Source organism: Pipra filicauda, unplaced genomic scaffold (genome assembly GCF_003945595.2).
Source record: "Pipra filicauda isolate LSUMZ 115617 unplaced genomic scaffold, ASM394559v2 scaffold38_size3968069_pilon, whole genome shotgun sequence".
Lineage (NCBI taxonomy): Eukaryota > Metazoa > Chordata > Aves > Passeriformes > Pipridae > Pipra > Pipra filicauda.
The window spans coordinates 1,197,870-1,215,840 of record NW_024104520.1 but is presented as its reverse complement, the minus strand read 5'-3'; the positions used below and the strand labels follow the sequence as shown (position 1 = coordinate 1,215,840).

Below are 17,971 nucleotides of genomic sequence, written 5' to 3'. Positions count from 1 at the left end.
TTTGTTTTTTTTTTAATATTTTGTGGTGCCCACTGGACTGTCACTAGGAAATTGTGATCTTTATTCCCCTTATCTAGAAGTGATTGTTTTTCATATCTGTTTTTTAGGAGTAGCTGTATTGGAAGGTCCCATGTATGCTGTAGGAGGACATGATGGCTGGAGCTACCTGAATACAGTAGAAAGATGGGATCCACAGGCTCGTCAGTGGAACTTCGTAGCTAGTATGTCAACTCCAAGGAGCACTGTTGGTGTAGCAATATTAAATGGAAAGTATGTGAATATTTTCAAATTTAAAATCTCATTATTTTAATGTAATTACAGGACCATCCTAAATGACTATTAATAATATCCCTTGATTAATATCTGTTGTTAGCTTTAAGAGCTAAGTTTCTTCATTCACAGAAAAGATACTGTGTTGGGTCAAGCAAGCTTCTCCACAGCACCACAGCACCCCGTGGTACCTCTTATGAGTACCATCTCTATGGGCTAATAGTTACAATCTCTTCCGTACTGAAAGGAGTAAATAGTTGTTCTCTTTCACTGAGACTCCAGTGATTTCCTCTTACATTGAACATTTTAACTTTGTTTGGCGATTTAAACTGAATTTTGGAATTTAGATTCCAAAACTATTGCAAAGTCATGGAGGAGTACTCATGTTATATTGTATTAACTCAGAACAGTAAGCTCTGGCAAATTAATCTAATCTGGAGTGGTATCTGAAATCTAATGAAAATATGCCTAATTCTTAATAGAAAGCATATTTAGACAACTAGGTTGTTTTATAAAGCAGCCGTAGGAAATGGCTGGAAGGGACGTCAAGGAGTTCCTTAATCAACTCCACTACCCCAAAGCTGAATCAATTATATCTAAAATGCTCATAGCCAGAGTGATCTTGTTCTTAACCTCCAGCGGGTATAGTTTCTGTAACTTCCCTAAGATATCTGCTTAACCTTTAATACATCTTTGAAATTCTCATGATGTCAAGTTTTAAATGCCTTTTGCTGATTTATATTATTATTGTTCGTACTATCCAAAGTGAACATTGAAGATGCGTCTTTTCTTTCCTACTTGCAACAGCCTTTTGTATTTACAGACACATGTTCCCTGAGTATTCTGTCATCAGGACTGAATAACTCCATCTCCTGTCTTTATTTGTAGGCCACGATTCCTAGACTTTTGAATGATTTTTATTATTTTCCTTTGGGCTAAGTGTAACTGTTCTATAGCATCCCAAAATATAAGTGTACTTTCATCAAGCTATTATGAAAATAAAAATCAGTTGGAATCACAGACTTGTAGAATAATTTTGATTGGAAGGGACCTCTGGAGTGATCTGATCCAATACCAACTCAAAGTAGGGCCAGCCTTAAAGTTGGATCTAGTTTCAAAGTTAATTGAGGTAACTCATGTCATACGCATTTTGAATATCTCCAAGCATGGAGATTCGACAGCCTTTCCAGGCAACCTGTTCTGATATTTGACCACCATTGTACTGAACATTTTTCTTCTAATTAATACTCAGTTGAAATTTCCCATGTTTGAACTTGTCTTTTTTTTCTTCCTCCTTTCTCTGCATACCTCTGAGAATGATCTGTCTTCTATGCAATGTTATACATACATCTGTGTAACATTCATTAGGTGGTTGAAGACAGCAATAAGATGCCTCCTTAGCTATCTTGAGAATTCCTAAGACTGTACAAAGGCAGCTCTCTCAGCCTCTCCTCCTGTGTCATGTGTTCTAGCTCTCTCATCATCTTCGTGACCATCAGCTGGACTTGCTCCAGTGTGGCAAGATGTTTCTTGTACCAAGAGCCTGTTGCATTATACTATGAAATTTGGCAGAAGATAATCCCCTTGCATTCCAGCTGGTCCTCAGAGATCAGAGGGGCTGGATGCAGCTGGGCTGAATTTCTGTTTATAACCAGTTCAGTGCTGTAAGTAATATTGTCAGGTAGCAAAAAGCTTTTCACACCTATTTTTTTTTTTAATTTTATTTTGGAAACCTACTCTCCTGGTAAATTAGTACAGCTGAAATGCACCTACAAAGGGTACTGTGAGATCTGGAACAAGTTCCAAGAATGAGTGGAAATGCTCAGGAAGGAGGGATGAACTTTAACAACCAGCAAACAGAGTGCCTTGGACTGCCTTGGAACTGCAGTCCCAAATGTCTAAGTTAGGTTTATATTTATTTTATATTCAGCAGAGGATTCCAGGTGTGGTGAAAAGCACCAGAATTAAAGCCACCATTATTGTAGAACATTGAGTAGACTATTAATGGAGGCAACAACACTAGATGCCTACAGCTGAAAATCTTAGAAATGCATGCAGTATTTCAGCTGCAGGAGCAGTAATTTCAGCACTTTCTAGTAACATCTGTCTGTAACTTGATATATTTCAGATGACTGGCTCAAAACCTTCATACAGAGAAATTAATATGTCTTTCTCCATGTCCAAAATGGGAAGTCACTGCATAAATGATCAAAACTCTGTCATGTTTTGGGGGAAGGTAAAGTGGGAGACTTCATTTAAATGTTACATTGCATAAAGGATTGATTCTTATTCATGAACTTTATGGAACTGCAACAGAGTTTTTCAGTATCCTTCAGTACATTCCTTAGGTTAAACAAGTTGTGTTATTAAACATGGGAACTTCCATGGAATTTTTTTTAAGAGTATTAAAATTCTTACTGAGAACTACTAGCTCAATAAATCATATTTACATTATGTTTGTATTTAAATTTGTTGGTCAGTATATTTAAAAAGCCAAGCAACAGTATTAACTGTGGACATCTTGAATAGTGCTTCATGGTAACTGTTGTAAATTGTTCACATTATCATTATATACAGTATCTAATGTTTATTTGATTATTTAACCATACTATAATGTGCCTTAGGCTCTGAAAGTATTTCATTAATGTTATTTCAGGTGATCTCTCTTACTGGATTTTACTTCTGATGTGTTAGTTCCTTTTAGAATGGCTTCTGTGTTTCTACTTTTCCAAATAACAGTGCTGGGCATGTCTGCTTCTATACCTAGATTGGTCATAAACTCTGTGCATAAACTCTTTATCCAGTTGGATTATTGGATTAAAGATTCATCAGTGATGGATTGCTCCTAAACCAACTTTTTTCATTCTAGCCCTTCCAAAAAGTTGAAATCCTTTATTAGTACCAAATGCTAGAAACCTTTTGTTAGGACTGAGTAAATTGAGCCACCTAGTGGGTGTGAGGGACTTAACACAGTGCTGTCATTCATGAACTAGAGCCCAGGAAAAGACTGGAGAAAAATCTTACCTGAGTTTTTGCAACAGAACAGTTTATTGAAAGTTTAGAGTCTCCTTCTAAACTTCCCTTTTTTAACAAACTTTTTAAATCCTTCATATTTCACTGGAAACTGTCTTGTTCAGACAACATTTATTTACTTTCTTTTTTACTTTCTAGGCTTTATGCAGTTGGTGGTCGAGATGGAAGTTCGTGTCTTAAGTCAGTAGAATGTTTTGATCCTCATACAAACAAATGGACTCTCTGTGCTCAGATGTCAAAAAGAAGAGGTGGTGTGGGTGTAACCACCTGGAACGGGTTCTTGTATGCAATAGGTGGCCATGATGCCCCAGCATCAAACTTAACATCCAGGCTGTCAGACTGCGTGGAAAGGTAATATCCTGATGAAGGTGCATCCTGCTATGTGATTCTAATAGTGTTAATTGATGGAGTGATTTATGGAAAGAGCTGTGAGTAGAAACCCAGTAAAATAGTTGTGTCATCTTTATTAGGAACAGAGGAAACCTACATATAAAAACATGTTGTGTAATCATACTATGATTCAATCTGTTACCAAGACAGATTATTTAAAGCAAATTCTCCCTAATGCAATTCATGTAGATTTTTTTTAACAATTTTGTTGCATAAATTATGATTGATAACTGAGAACAACTTAGAATTGAATGCTTTTAAAAATGGAGCAGAACTTTTTCCACACAAGAAATCTGTATCTATTCATATAATAACTTTCAAAGGAGTTAACGACAGGTTTTACTCTTTTTGTATCCCCTGCTGAGACTTGGAAACTGACCTGTAATTCAGTCATTCCTAAGTTGGTATGTCTTTATGTAAAGTGATTAATGAATGACTGTATCGCAAATTGCAGAAGCACATGTGATCTATAAAATAATTTTTAAAAGATGGTAAATACTTCATAATGCACTGGCATTAAGTCTTCACTGGTATTTTAGGTATTTCTGAAATATGCTTTAATTCTCTCCCTGCCCCGCCCCCAAAATTGTAAAACTTTTCTTCTTTCCTGTTGTCTCCCAACACTTACAGTGAGTCTTCACCACCCATATTGTCCTTTTACTAGATTTATTAATGCCAGGAGTTATGTTTCACTCTCCACCAAAAAAATTCCAAACAAACAAAAACTAAACCAAACCAAACCAAAATAAAAAACCACACCACAAAAAACACCCCAGGAAAGCTGTAGTTTTCAATCTTTCAGAGTCCTAGGAGACCCAAAAATACATAGTGTGGCCCATACCACTTAACATGTGGAATTTGCACTAAAAAGACCCCAGAAAGGTTTGCATATACGAAGTTACATCTTAGCAAATACCAGATTTTTAGAGCAATACAGATAATTAGAAACCCAAGAGAAAGTAATAGGTCCTTGTATTTTTCTACATCAGTATTCTCTGAAACAGTTATAGAACACATGACTTCAGTAAAGAGGAATCATCTTGTAATACATTTTGTCCTTGCTCTTTAAGAGGACCATCAACTTCATGGAACTAGTTCCTTTAAAAAATTACCACACTAAGCTTCTGAATATTTGTCTACCACTGTATTTGCAATAAAAGTTGTTTTTCTCAGATAAATAAAATTATTTATAAATTATAAAATAAATTGAAAAGTAATTTCTAGATGTAGCTTACTAATCCCCCTCTTCTATTTGCATATGTGCTTCAGGTAGCGTTTTTATGTTATGATTATGTAATACTTTGATTAGAGAACAGCAGGTAAAATTGTTGGAGCTCATTATATCTATGCTCTTCATGCAATAAAATTAAGACTAGTATACTCCAAACTTGCTTTTAGCAAGTGTGATCTAGATGACCTCTAAGCCAAATAAATATTTTCTTTGTATAGTTCTTTGGAGCCCTTCAGAGCTCTGTGATTAGATCACTTCTTCTTTAAGCATCTGTAATCTTAACATCTCTTTCAGTCAAGTTAAAATATATTCCTTGACCTAAGCATATCATGAACTCTCCTATGTAGTTCTCAGTTTGACTTGTAAAGACTGTTGGTACTGTTCTAGAACCACATTTAATGTTTTTCATTAAACCATCTGCCATTTACTGTGCTGATGCATCTGATTTTAAAAGTGTTGTAAATTATCTTAAGGGTTTTGCATCTCACCAAGAATTTTTTTGAACTGTTTTGGGGTTTTGGGGGTGATATTTTTGAAAATTATAATCTTCCATGGCAAGTAACTCTCTTTAGTACTACACTGAATTTTAACAGCCTGTGCTTTGACATATAGTATTTATCATTTAAAGCCAGCACTTGCTCTACTACAGTGTAACAGCAGAACTATTTGTGCAATATGTTTAGACCGAAAAAATGTAGTAAGAGCAGCTGTATGTACATGTCTGTATTTATACATGGAAAGCAACACAAAGTAAATACTTAGATAGTACTGTGTTACCAGATGACTAAAGAAAAAGTCTCAAAGGGAGGGAATTTGAGGGGGAGAAGTCCTTTGAAATTAACACCCAAATCTGTACTCTCCTGTTTTCTACTACCTTGACAGCATCAATTCCAGTACATTTTTCCTGTTGAGCTTTGGCAACAATTTTAGGCCTAACACAAATTATCTTTTAGGTATGATCCCAAAACAGATATGTGGACTGCTGTGGCCTCTATGAGCATTAGCAGAGATGCAGTGGGAGTATGTCTTCTTGGTGACAAGTTGTATGCTGTCGGAGGATATGATGGTCAAACATACCTTAATACAGTGGAGTCTTATGATCCCCAGACAAATGAATGGACACAGGTATAGTTTCTCATCAGATCATGCACTACTATTAATCTTGTTATTTCAAGTGTGCCTGTTTTTACAAGGAGAATTTAAATACTCCTTCTCTAAAAAGCACTTTCTTACTAGTCTGTTTTGAGTATCTCTTTTTTCCCTTTGTGTACCCTCTTGAGATGACTTACCTCGAAAAGACAGTTGTTAACTTTTAATAAACTGCCTTCTTTCTTCGGCAAGAGTATAGCTATTTTCTTTGACAGTTTCAACTAGTTTTAATAAAATGTATTGACATGTTCCCAAAACTGTCACGAAGGGTTCTGTTTACATGACTTCCCATTCTGAAGATAAATGATAAATGTAAATTAGTTTTAGCTCTAATGTGTCTCTCAACAAGTTCATTGATTTCTTCAAGGTTTTGGTCATCTTTTCGTAAATAATACCTTCCTAATGTGAATGCAATGTAAGTGTGTGCAACCTTCAGAAAGCCTTTTCCCATTTTTCTTTTTTGCAGCTTTAAAAAAAATAATTCTTCAGTTCACGATCAGAAACCATTACTGTCTGTTCAAAGCTTGGTTACTTTTATATAGCTCCAGGAATGTACCTCTCTGTTGGAAGAGCACACACAAGGACATCCTGAGCTGGCTGTCCTTTGGTGTCTAATGCCATTTGAGATACCCTAAGGTATCTACATCCACAGAAGGCTGACAGATACAGCACAGAATCTATGGGAGGCCAAGGCTCCCCTGGAGTCCAGTTGCAGACCAGAATGAATGTCCAGGGTCATCTGAAATAGCATCAGACACCACTATTTAGGCAGCTGAATTCTGACCACCTGAATATGCTGTCCCTGTAATAACCGCAGATTCTTAATGCAAAAAGAGAACTACATTGCCTTCTAGCAAAATCTCTGTAACACAGAAAACTCATCTGTCCATTTCCCCCCACTTCATACTGCTGCAAGATCTTAAAACACAAGTCATCAAGGAGGCTCATCAGAGCTTGGGGCCTTCACTGGTACTGGTGCTGGTGACGATAACCCTGTCATTGTTTGTCCCGCTAAAGAAAAAAACAAACAATGTACCAGAGGACAGAAACTGTGCTTCTCACCACTGCACCTAAACAAATCTCACATGGTGTCTAGGTGGTGACCATCTGTATGTACCTGTGTATCCTTAGCCTTGACCCTCTATATCTCACTGAATACCATGATCCCAATATATAGGACAGTTTCGAACCCTTCCTAGAGGCTCCAAACATTTTGGAAATGTTTGTGTACCTTCCTTCTGTCTTGTTATGTCAGCAGTCTGACACTGCTTTAATCCACACACACTTCAGAAGAGGGTTGTGGAATTTTCTCAGATGAAGTTTGCCAGAGCTACAGACAGCCTAGGATAAGTCTTTTGTTCCTAGGAAAAAAATAAATAGGGGAGTTGGCATAAACAGCCTTTTTTGTCTTCAGGATGATCTCTGTACTGCTTGGTGTGCTATTCGCACACACTCCAATACGATGAAGATTAAAACGGGAAACCAAAGTGAGTCCTCTGTTCAAGTCCAGCAGAATCTCAGCAGAAAAGGATCTTGCCAGAAGCAACTTCTGTTTACAATTAGAGAATAAAGTCTGGGAAATTATTCTGATTTCAAGAACTCTTAACAGGATTTTGTCAAATATTCAAGTGAAAGGGAGAGGTTGCCCCTATCATTTTTGGCATTTTCTGTATGTGACAAATTCATCATTTTGCCAACCATTACTCAGTTGTCAGACTGTCTAGCTCAGGTGTCCAGTTTGTACTATGTCAAAGGTTTCTTTTTCCTGTGATACTGAATAATTTAAATTATCAATAAGAATTGCTTGATGTTCTTGGGACTTGGTATTGCTTTCAGAGTGCTTCACTCTATTATATAAAATATCTTTACCTTTTCTGTGAGTTTGTATCCAAGTTTGGACCAATTTGTAAGTCACATTAACAGAGCATGGGTGATATTATCACTCTACTGCAGCTGTACAATTAGGGGAAGAAAATTACTTAAAGCTGACTGCATTTATCTCATGGATGGTTGCTTTGTTTTATTATTTACAGGTTGCACCACTGTGTTTAGGAAGAGCTGGAGCATGTGTTGTGACTGTAAAACTGTAAATTATTATCTCCATGAAGGTGACATTCTCCTGCATAGACTCAGACAATTCCTTTTTCCTCAAGCAAACTACCAGTGCACCAACACCAGCTGCAGGATACCTACTGCAGCACAGTCTGAAGCTGATGGGAACGTGTTGTTCTTATGGACCAATATTAAGCACTTTTAAAAAAATTATCTTTGTTACTCATATGTTACAAGAATTCTATTTATAAGAAAATCAGCTGCAACCTGCCGGTTGTCAGCAGAGGACCTGTGTGTTTAGGAAGCGCTAAGAAAATGAGTGAACTCACCATAATAATCAAATGTTACAGATCCAGGACCTTGATTTCCCTAAACAAGCAGAGTATAAATGGATATACTTTGATATATTTGGGTCTATATCTGGGTGAAAATATAGGATTGGACCTCGTATATTTAATTTGCCTATAATAAATACATTTGGCTATAGGTATCTGAGCGATTGCAACACAGGCTGACAAACCAATGCAAACTATTGTAAATGGCAGGCATAATGCCTGCCTTGGAAATGAAGTTGTGTATTTGGTGAATCTTTTGCACTTTTCATCATCATTCCTAGTTTAGCAAACTTTTTATTTAACCAAAGCCTTATTTTAAATGTTGTCTTATTATGCTAACAGAAACCTGCTATTTAATAATTTTTGACAGATATTTTTGACATCTAGTGTACTTTTTGGATTTTCAAAGTTTTTATGCAAGATGCAGAACATCATACCTTTTTCTCTACTTTGATTCTTATATTTACTTTGCTATTTGTGTGAGTTATTGGAAGAATTCTAAAGTGTGATTAACAGCTAACCAATTTAAGTTTAATATTTGCACTTTGGAATTTTTGAAGCATTCCATTACATCTAGACTAAATACATTTTTACATGAGGCTTTGCACTACTTTGAAATGTATAATTTTATAAAATGAAGAAATTGTCTGTCTTTCCTGTAAGGTTATTTAAAAATTTAAAGGGCCTGATCCTGCAAGATGCTTAGCTGCCACCACTTAAGCGTGTTCAGCATCTTACAGAAGCATGTGTGTGCCTCGAAGGACTGTATCAAATTAGTTACTGTATTTAACAATTACCTATTCTTTTCAGATACTTTGCAATTTGCCTTTCTCGAGCCCTATGCTGTTACACCAAATTGCTTTGAATGGTCTAAATGTTCTCGGGAGAAGCCTTTATGTATTTGCTTTTCCGTGCCTTGTCTCTTATGTTTCCCAAACAGCACCGCGTGTGAAAAACGGGAAGATGTGAACTCATTGAACGGGGTTTTTGGTTGTTGTTGTTGGTTTTTTTTAAATTTGAAGTGTCCGATACCCGAAGTCCTTTGTACATTTGTAATTTTAAACGTGTATTTTAACGCTCTCGACGAACTATTTATTGTTTTAAAAGAAATGAGTGAGACATTGCGATGGAAGTTTCGCAGTTGGAATACAGCTGATCTCAAGAGGCTTTGTTGCTGGGTGTGTGTGTTTATTCCCTAGATTAGAGCCCGCTCTGTGTGCCCGCGCTCTGGAAACACCCACTTTCCCCTCAGTACTGCCCACACGCGGTCCCGACGGCCGCGGCCTCAGGGGGCCGGGCCGGGCCGGGCCGGGCCGGGCCGGGCCGGGCCGGGCTGGGCTCTGCCGCCCCCTCGCCCGCTCCGCCCTCTCTGTCTCCAGGGCGACCGCGGCGCCGTGGGCGGGCGGCGCATGCGCGGTGCCGGCGCTGGGCCGGGCTCGGGGCCGCGATGAAGGTGGGTCTGTCCGGCCGCCGTACCGGGGGGCCGGGGAGCCGCGGGGCGGGCGGCGGTCGGGGGGTCCGATCGGGGGGCTGGAGGGGAGGGGGTAGGAGGGGAGGGAGGTGCGGCGAGAAACGCCTGCCGCCAGCAAATGGGGGGCCTGACGTGCTTGCCTGCACTCCCGTATTTGTTTTCTTTCTCGTGGAATGGCTTAGGTTGGAAGAGAGCTCATCTAGTTCCAACCACCCTGCCATAGGCAGGAACATCTCCTGCTAGACCACGTTTCTCCAAGCCCCGTCCAACCTGATCTTGGACACTTGTATGGAAAGGGCATCCACAACCTCCCTGGGCAGCCCATTCCAGTGCCTCACCACGCTCACAGCAAACAACTTCCTCCTAATATCTGATCTAAAACTCCTTCAGTTTGAAACCATTCCCCCTTGTCCTGTCACTACATGCCCTTGTAAACAGTATCTGTCCATCTTTCTTGTAGGCTCCCCTCAGGTACTGGAAGGCCACAATTGGGTCACCCCACAGCCTTCTGCGGGCTGAATAGTCCCAATTCTCTCAGCGTTTCTTCCCAAGAGAGGGGCTCCATCCTTCCAGTCACCTTGGTGGCCCTCCTCTGGACTCTTACAAATTTTTTTCCAAATCAGACATAACTGTCCGATGTCATTTGTGCTTGTGGCATGTGGTGGTTGTATTCTTGCGCTACTTGTGAGTAAAATGCAAATTCAGTGTGAAGAATGCCCCATTTACATTCATCCAAAAGAAGGGAAGAAAACTTTTGCAAAGGCTTGAGCAAGCCTTGCAAACATTTGGACACCGGGTGGACACCGCATGTTTGTGTTTATCTGATCATGTGGGAGAGGTATAAGTCAGGATAACAAGCTGTGAAACAAAGTTGTGGGCTTTATCTTACACCCAGTTTACAGAAAAATCTGTACAGGTATTGTGAAAGGAAAAGGAAGTTCAGAAACTTTCTCAGTTGAAAGTCAGAATCTTTTTTTACAGTAGGTTGCTTTAAGGTCTTTGCTTTTCAGACCCAACAGTTCAGAGTAACAAAATGGTTATCTGTCTTTAAAAGATTAAATGTTGATCCTTCTGTGTTTTACAAACTAAGGATGCTGTCTGGTCCCAGACTTCTCCATGAAATTTGGAAAACTGCTACCTTTCCGGTCTTTGAAATGGAACGGGAGAGTCTCATGCAATTTTTTAATTCCTGTAACTAAGAGAAAAAATATTAGTTGTGATAGAGTTCTTAATGCAGACATCTATTATCAGAAATTTCAATTTTTTCCACTCAAACCAAAAGATTTATTATGTGGAATGTTGTTACTTTGGTGCATTAGAATCATGCAGAAGTTGTGTTTGGATTGGTTTGAGGTTTTTTTACCTCCACAGTACTCAGTTTCTAACATGTTAGAAAATTGTAGTACTGTTACATGCTTATGATTTTAAGATGTATAATTTCCCATATATGTTTTTTTTTCCCCCAGCAAGTATTCAGTCTGTATGAAAAAGCTTGGTCTGGTTCCTCTGTGCAGTTTGCTTGGCAGAAAACTTTAGGAAATTTCCTTGCTGTAACAGGGTAAGATTGCAAGTATTTATTGTGTTTGTCCATAGAAATTAGCGATCAAGAAGGGATTTATTCTGTATATTAATCTTTTGTAGAGGTGATCGTGCTGTGAAAATTTTTGATCGTCATGGTCAGAAGAGAAATGAAATCAGCCTACCAGGGTAGGTACTGAGATGGGTTTAAATTAGGTTTTTTGTTTTTTTCTTTAAAAATGCTTATCTTCTGGTGAGGTACCAGGACAATGTGAGAACTTTTTAGGAAGAGATATATTTTGGGTGAACATACCTGGAAAAGAAGACAAACTGAGCATGTATGGAATCTGAGGCAGTAAAAGCTGAAGTCATAGTAAGCTATCAAGAATAGTAAAAAAATGTATTCTCCTACCCAAAGGAGTCCTTATTAGTAATAAACTCAATCTGTGTCATTATATTAGGAAGGATCATAATGAGGTTGTCTACAATATATCCTCATCACACTGACTGCAACTGCATTCTTGCTATTTTCAATTTTCTAACAATTTGTTATCGTAGCTTTACTGAGGAAAGATGCCCTTTTGGTTTAGTGTTTCTGTTTATATCACTGCTGTAATGTATGCATTGGCATTTTTGCTTTAGATGGAGAGGATACTCCTGAAGTGAGTCTCCTTTTTTTCCTGCTTGTCATACTTTGGTTCATGTCAGCAAGTGGTGTAGGAGTGTAGAAACTGGATTTTTTTCAAATGAAATTTAGAAAATTGTGTACTTTGGAAGATGCATCTGAGTTCTTAAAAGGCAATCAGACCATAGAAACAGGCAAGATGTGACCCAGAGGAAACCTCCCTGGGTGAAAACAGTGTGACATTGGGTCATCGTACCATTTTGCTCAATAAAGATACTTGTATTGGGCTCCATTAGTACCTGATGTAGCAATAGTTTTCATTTGTGTACTGCTCATTTCTTCTTAGTATTTCGCCTACTTTTATTTCTAACAACCTGATTAATTTTGATTAAGGTAGAGCCCTTAGTCCAGGTGAAACTCCCACTACAGCTTTTAATCTGAAGCCTGTAGTCTAGAGTCTAACTTCAGTTTTCAGAACTCCACTTGCATATCCCTGTGTCATTGGTAGGTATGAGCTAGATTCACTTAGCTCCCCGAGAAGTCTAGAAATCCAGTTTTTGCAGTTCACGGTGGTTGACACGTTGCACCAAACCAAGAGATGCAATTCTCATTGTCTTCACCAGACTCACTTGTAACTCACATCTTGCTGTTTGGGTCAGGAGCCATTCATAATGTGGACTATGTCAGTCTCTTTTGCTTGGTAATATCGATAGCCCAGCCTATTCTGTGCTGTATTTTGCACCATGTATGATAAGTGCTCATTCGCTCCAGAAGACTGCCAAAAGTGAGGAAAGCTGTGTGGAATCAGAGGTGAACTCTGGGAAGAGTTTATGTTGGACTGGGAATCCTCTGCTGTCGTGTGGGTTGGCGAGGGTGGTGTGAAGGTGCGTCTGCCTTACTGATGGACACTGATAGCACCACGTTATCGATGGACAGATGTGAGCCTTTCCTTGAGGGAAACATAACATCAAAACCACTTTTATAATAGTGTTATGTTCTCATGGCGAGGGAAAGAGTAGAAGAATCTTGTATAATAACCACATCTCCTAAAGGCTTTTTGAAATAATTAACATCTGCTTATAGTAGATTGGATAGTGTTGACTTTTTGAGGCCTGCCAGGAAATCTTCTACCTGTGTTAGGTAGTTCTTTTGAATTATTGTTTCCAACCTTTTGCTGTGATTGAAGAATAAATTCTCTTTGCTACTACTGGAATAAATTTCAATTTTTGTGATATGCAGCTTAAACAGAAATAAGTGTGCTTACATGGAGGTTCTCCTGTCAGGCCAAACTTTGCTTCTTTATTTGTTGGTTAACTGTTAACCAATTGCAATTAACTGCTGGACCTCTCCTTACATAAGAATGGAGTTCAGAATGTCAAGTATTCTCTGCTATACTTATTGATGTTACAAGCCTCTCACCATTATGTTGATAGAATTTGTTTTGTTTCCTGCTTACCAATTTGCATTTTCCCCTATTTTTTTCTTTTTTGTCTTTGTTCCTGCTCACAATGTTGTGATTAGCTGTTAGGTATTCAGGAGTATATTTAGGGAATAGACTGTACTCTTTCTCTGGAATAAACTGCTGAAGTTTTAAAAAGAAAGATAGGAGAACCTGGAACTGAAGACTTACTAAATTCATTTATAGCAGTGTGTGTTTCTGTAGGACACTTTTGAAACTGCTTGCAGAAGGAGTTTTCGTTTGAATGGTAGTGAGTGTGAAATTTTTCATAGAGCTACCCTTTTAACCTGAAACTTTCAACTTACTTATCTAGAAAGAGTGGTGTCAGGTGACATAGGTTCTTGGTCTGCAGCATATGTGCATTAAATACATGTTGTGAACAACACTGTTTTCAATTCACTAGAGACTTATGGGTAAGTCTCCTCTCTTCTTCATTATAGGAGCTATCTGCAAGTAGAGATTTTTCCTGCTTCTGCATGGATTTCTTGTCCAAGTTCATTAGGCTTGTTGAGAAAAATAATCCCAACTCTGAATAGCCTCTAATGAACTAGAACCTTGCAGGGCATTTTCACTGTCTCTTGAAAATCAAGGTGCCAGTAGTTCAAGTACTAGAAAGTAGCAGTCTCTCTTTTATGACCTTCCTTTCAGCCTCTGTCATTTCAATGAGATTTGAGTAAGGGTGTGGTTGCTATAAAAGTACAGTTTACAGATAAATCTGCAGTCTGTTGTGGGTTTGCATGGAAGAAAAAAGGAAGAACAGGGAGTTCAGCTGCATAGTTCTGGCTGTTTCTGTACTCTTACAAACATATTTTAACATTATTAGTGATTTCTCTTTTCTTCAGTAACTGTGTTGCTATGGACTGGGATAAGGATGGAGATACTTTAGCAATAGTCACAGACAAATCTAGCACCATATTTCTGTGGGATGCGATCACAAACAAAACAAGCCAAGTAGACAGTGGCATGAGGTAAGAAATTTTTTTTAACATGTTTTTTTAACATCTTTTTTTAGATACTGGGAGCACTGTGTCTTGTTGATGTGGAGGATATATTGCAAGATCATTTTTTACTGGAGTCCGCATAGTACATATACTGTTAAAATAATATGCTACAGTTTGTTGCTAAAGTATTTTTTATAAGAGTTGCTGGTTTTGAAGTGTTTGTTGTGGGAGGAGATTTTAGTGTTTATAGGGGTTTTGTTTCTTTCTTGAGTGTCAGCAGTGCCAAAGTCTCTAGAGAGCTTTTCTCCAATGTTTCGCTTTGTGGTAGCAACTCACTGGCTACACTTTCTCTTTAGTGTTTCACATTCCTTAAAGGGAACTTAAAAGTAAGGAAGTGATTTCAGTAGTGCTAGGATTTTTTCCTCTTTGATTTGTAAGGGAACTAAAACATTATTCACAAAGCCATATTCACTGGTTTAGGATGGGAAGAGATATCGAAGGCGACCCTACTCTAAGGTTCAAAGCCTTACCTTTATGAATTTGGCCACAGACTTTAAACTCTTTTGAGGTCTGCATAACAATCAAGCATTGGGTTAATGAATGAACTTGGTTTAACAATTAAACTTTTGGCTTCCTTGAATCTATTCCACCAAATTCTTGCATTCTACATAAACATTCTGTCTGTAAGAAAGAGTGTGGAAGCAAATCTGTCCTATGTTAAGATGTATATACATGTTATACTGTGTGAATGAATAGACCATATTGTACCTCCTTTTCATGTGTGAACAAATACTTTGGGGGGAAGAGTAACTTCCAGTATGCAAGCAAAAAAGAACGTAGAAGGTACTTAGCAGAATGGAGTATGCAGTAGTTGCAGTTCCTTCATGATCTTTCTCTCTAATATTAGAGGTAAATTTCTTACTGGAGGCAGTCTTGCTAGAAAAGTATATCTCAGTTTGAGTCCTTAATGCTTCTTTTGTCACAGTGTTATTGTTCAAGCAGAATAAGCACTAAGATGTATAAAGGGTGGGATAATCGGGCTTTTCTTGTATCCTTCCCTTTCTGAAATTAGAGAAGCACAAACAAAATCCCTCATATGCAAAACAAATATATATTGGAGATCATTTTACATGTCAATATCTGAAATTTGTTTCAAACTGCTATTGCATGCTTAGAGTAAAATTTAAAAAGATGGGAGGGACTGCACTAATTAGAAAATTCTGATTGATTTTTTTTTTTTGCTTGAGGCTTTTTTCTTTTTAACATTATGTATAGTAACTGTCTCTGTAGCCTTAAATATACATCAAAACAGGCCTTGCTGTATCTGAAACTTCAAGTTAAAATGGATCTTTCTAGCTTCCTTATTACAGTGACTAGAACGAGACCTGTTCACTTTTGAGTTGAACTACAAAAAAAATACAAAAAGTGACTGGAAAGTTTCACATACCTTCATGAAATCTTTGAGTAAAGCTGTGTATTTGGCCAAATTACCTATCAAAAACTGTTGATGTTTTTAGACACATTTCTGTTTGTACAAGTCATGTTACATCACCTCATACAACTTTTTAATACTTTTACTATTTTGTATGTACTTAAATATTTCTGATATTTGTAGAGAACATTTGCTTAATTAAAAATTTTTCTTGATCTGTGTGATTTCATAGAATTGCAAAACAAATATGCAAAATGTTTTCATATCTAAGCACATGAAAGGAATCTTTATAATAAAAAGTAAAAATTGTCTTTATTTCAGGGATGCAATGTCTTTCTTGTTGTGGTCTCGAGTTGGAACTTTACTTGCTGTTGGAACAACAAAAGGAAACTTACTTATATATAACCATCAGACTTCTCGCAAGATTTCTGTTCTTGGTATGCATTGGTTTGAAACTAATCTTACTCATGTGAAAGTGTAATTTTGCTAATATGCTTAGATTCCTTTTTAGTTCTCTATATGTACATGCTAGTAAAAAATGTGCGTATACTCAACTTGCACCTTCTGGTTTGTTTTACTTAGCAGAGTATTTTTACAGTGTAGTAAGTAATATATATATATTACTGTCTCACAGGAAACTTGTGTTATCTTTTCTGCAAAGAATTTGTGTGGTTGTTTTTGTTGCTAAGTTACTCTTTACATGCTTGAAGTACCTTTGGGCATAAAGGCTAAGGATATAACAGTCCCCAGAAATTCCGTGCAAAGAAATGGAAGAACAGGGGCTGTGCCATTTCCTATAAGGTCAAAAAACTTCCATCTGGGAGCAGAAGATTTAAAAAAAAAGGCTCTTGAATTTGTAGTTGCTCTGACAAGTTGTTTCACATTCTGTCAATCTGTGAGTGGCCAAACGGAGTATATTTCCATCACAGATTCTTTTTTTGTGGTTGTGTTCATTTTTCAAGGTAAACACACTAAGAAGATTACTTGTGGCTGTTGGAGTACTGAAAACCTCCTGGCTCTAGGTGGTGAAGACAAAATGATTACTATAAGCAATCAGGAAGGGGATACTATAAGACAGGTAGTATTTCTAACCCACATTTGATTTTAAGGCATACTCCTTGTTCCCAAGAAAGCTGGGGCCTATGGGATCTTGTGCCTTTTGAATCCCACTGCTTTCAAGGACAAGGAGCCTTTGGGAAACCTTATGTAGGATGAGGGCATATCTAAGAATCTGAGCCTCTGTGTTATGCAATGTGATTTATGATATTAGAGTCTTTGCAATTCTGTTGTGGTCCTGCCTAAATACACTTCTCTCATCTTTTGTATCTGTTGTAAGAGGATCCCATGAGTACAGCCTTAGTTTGACTTCCCCAGTAACAGCATAGAAGAGCTCTGACTTGACTCTTCATAACATCTTTAGGAAGTACTTTTAGTGTTGGTTTTGCTTTAGAGTGGTTTAACAAAGATCTTGGCTCTGATGTGCAAGGATTATTCCTAGGCTGGACCTCTGTTGCTTTGTTGAGAGCTTTGATTCCGATGCTTTCTCCACGTACACTCAAATCCTCAAGTTAAGAATTCTGTTTGTTTACATACATCACAGTCCTTCCAAGCAATGACAGTTGCTACCTAATGTGCAAATGATTATAATTCATTATTTTTACTTTAATGAACAGTGTTTTCACTAAAAATTTTCAAAGCACAAATATTTTGTAGTTTATTTCATACGCTTCCTTCATTGTGTCTGAAGACCACAACTGGAGAAGAATACCCTAATAAATTTATTAGGGTGTGCCTGTGCTTTAAATTATTAGACTTAGGGAGTAGAAGCACTGTAGCTGAGATGGCAGAGATCTGAGCAAGGCTTGTTTATTCGGTTTTGACTACAAAAGCAACTAGACTGCTATCACTTGCTAAACTTAGATCAGGTATGCCCATTTTAAAATACATTGTAAATATTTAACTTGTATGTCTTATTCTTGGTCTTCCTTCTTTGAATTGGCATCAGAGTGACCTTTTATATACTGCTTCAGTTAGTACTGTCTGTGTAATATCATCATGCAAGTCT

General features: G+C 37.7%; 2 protein-coding genes across 6 annotated transcripts in view; both read left to right on the top strand.

Moving 5' to 3' along the window:
• KLHL5 (kelch like family member 5) overlaps positions 1–9,627 on the top strand; it is a 61,101-nt gene extending 51,474 nt beyond the window's left edge. For all 4 annotated transcript variants that reach the window (XM_027746795.2, XM_027746794.2, XM_027746791.2 and 1 more), the window contains 4 exons: positions 108–270; positions 3,442–3,654; positions 5,878–6,049; positions 8,107–9,627. In XM_027746795.2, coding sequence (XP_027602596.1) covers positions 108–270; positions 3,442–3,654; positions 5,878–6,049; positions 8,107–8,163 — 605 coding nt within the window. In that variant the 3' untranslated portion in view covers positions 8,164–9,627. The remainder of the gene's footprint in view (positions 1–107; positions 271–3,441; positions 3,655–5,877; positions 6,050–8,106) is intronic.
• A 267-nt stretch (positions 9,628–9,894) lies between these two features.
• The window catches only part of WDR19 (WD repeat domain 19), a 42,739-nt gene continuing 34,662 nt past the window's right edge, over positions 9,895–17,971 (top strand). For both annotated transcript variants that reach the window (XM_027746788.2, XM_039384989.1), the window contains exons 1-6: positions 9,895–9,913; positions 11,398–11,489; positions 11,573–11,638; positions 14,376–14,501; positions 16,228–16,343; positions 16,869–16,984. In XM_027746788.2, coding sequence (XP_027602589.1) covers positions 9,908–9,913; positions 11,398–11,489; positions 11,573–11,638; positions 14,376–14,501; positions 16,228–16,343; positions 16,869–16,984 — 522 coding nt within the window. In that variant the 5' untranslated portion in view covers positions 9,895–9,907. The remainder of the gene's footprint in view (positions 9,914–11,397; positions 11,490–11,572; positions 11,639–14,375; positions 14,502–16,227; positions 16,344–16,868; positions 16,985–17,971) is intronic.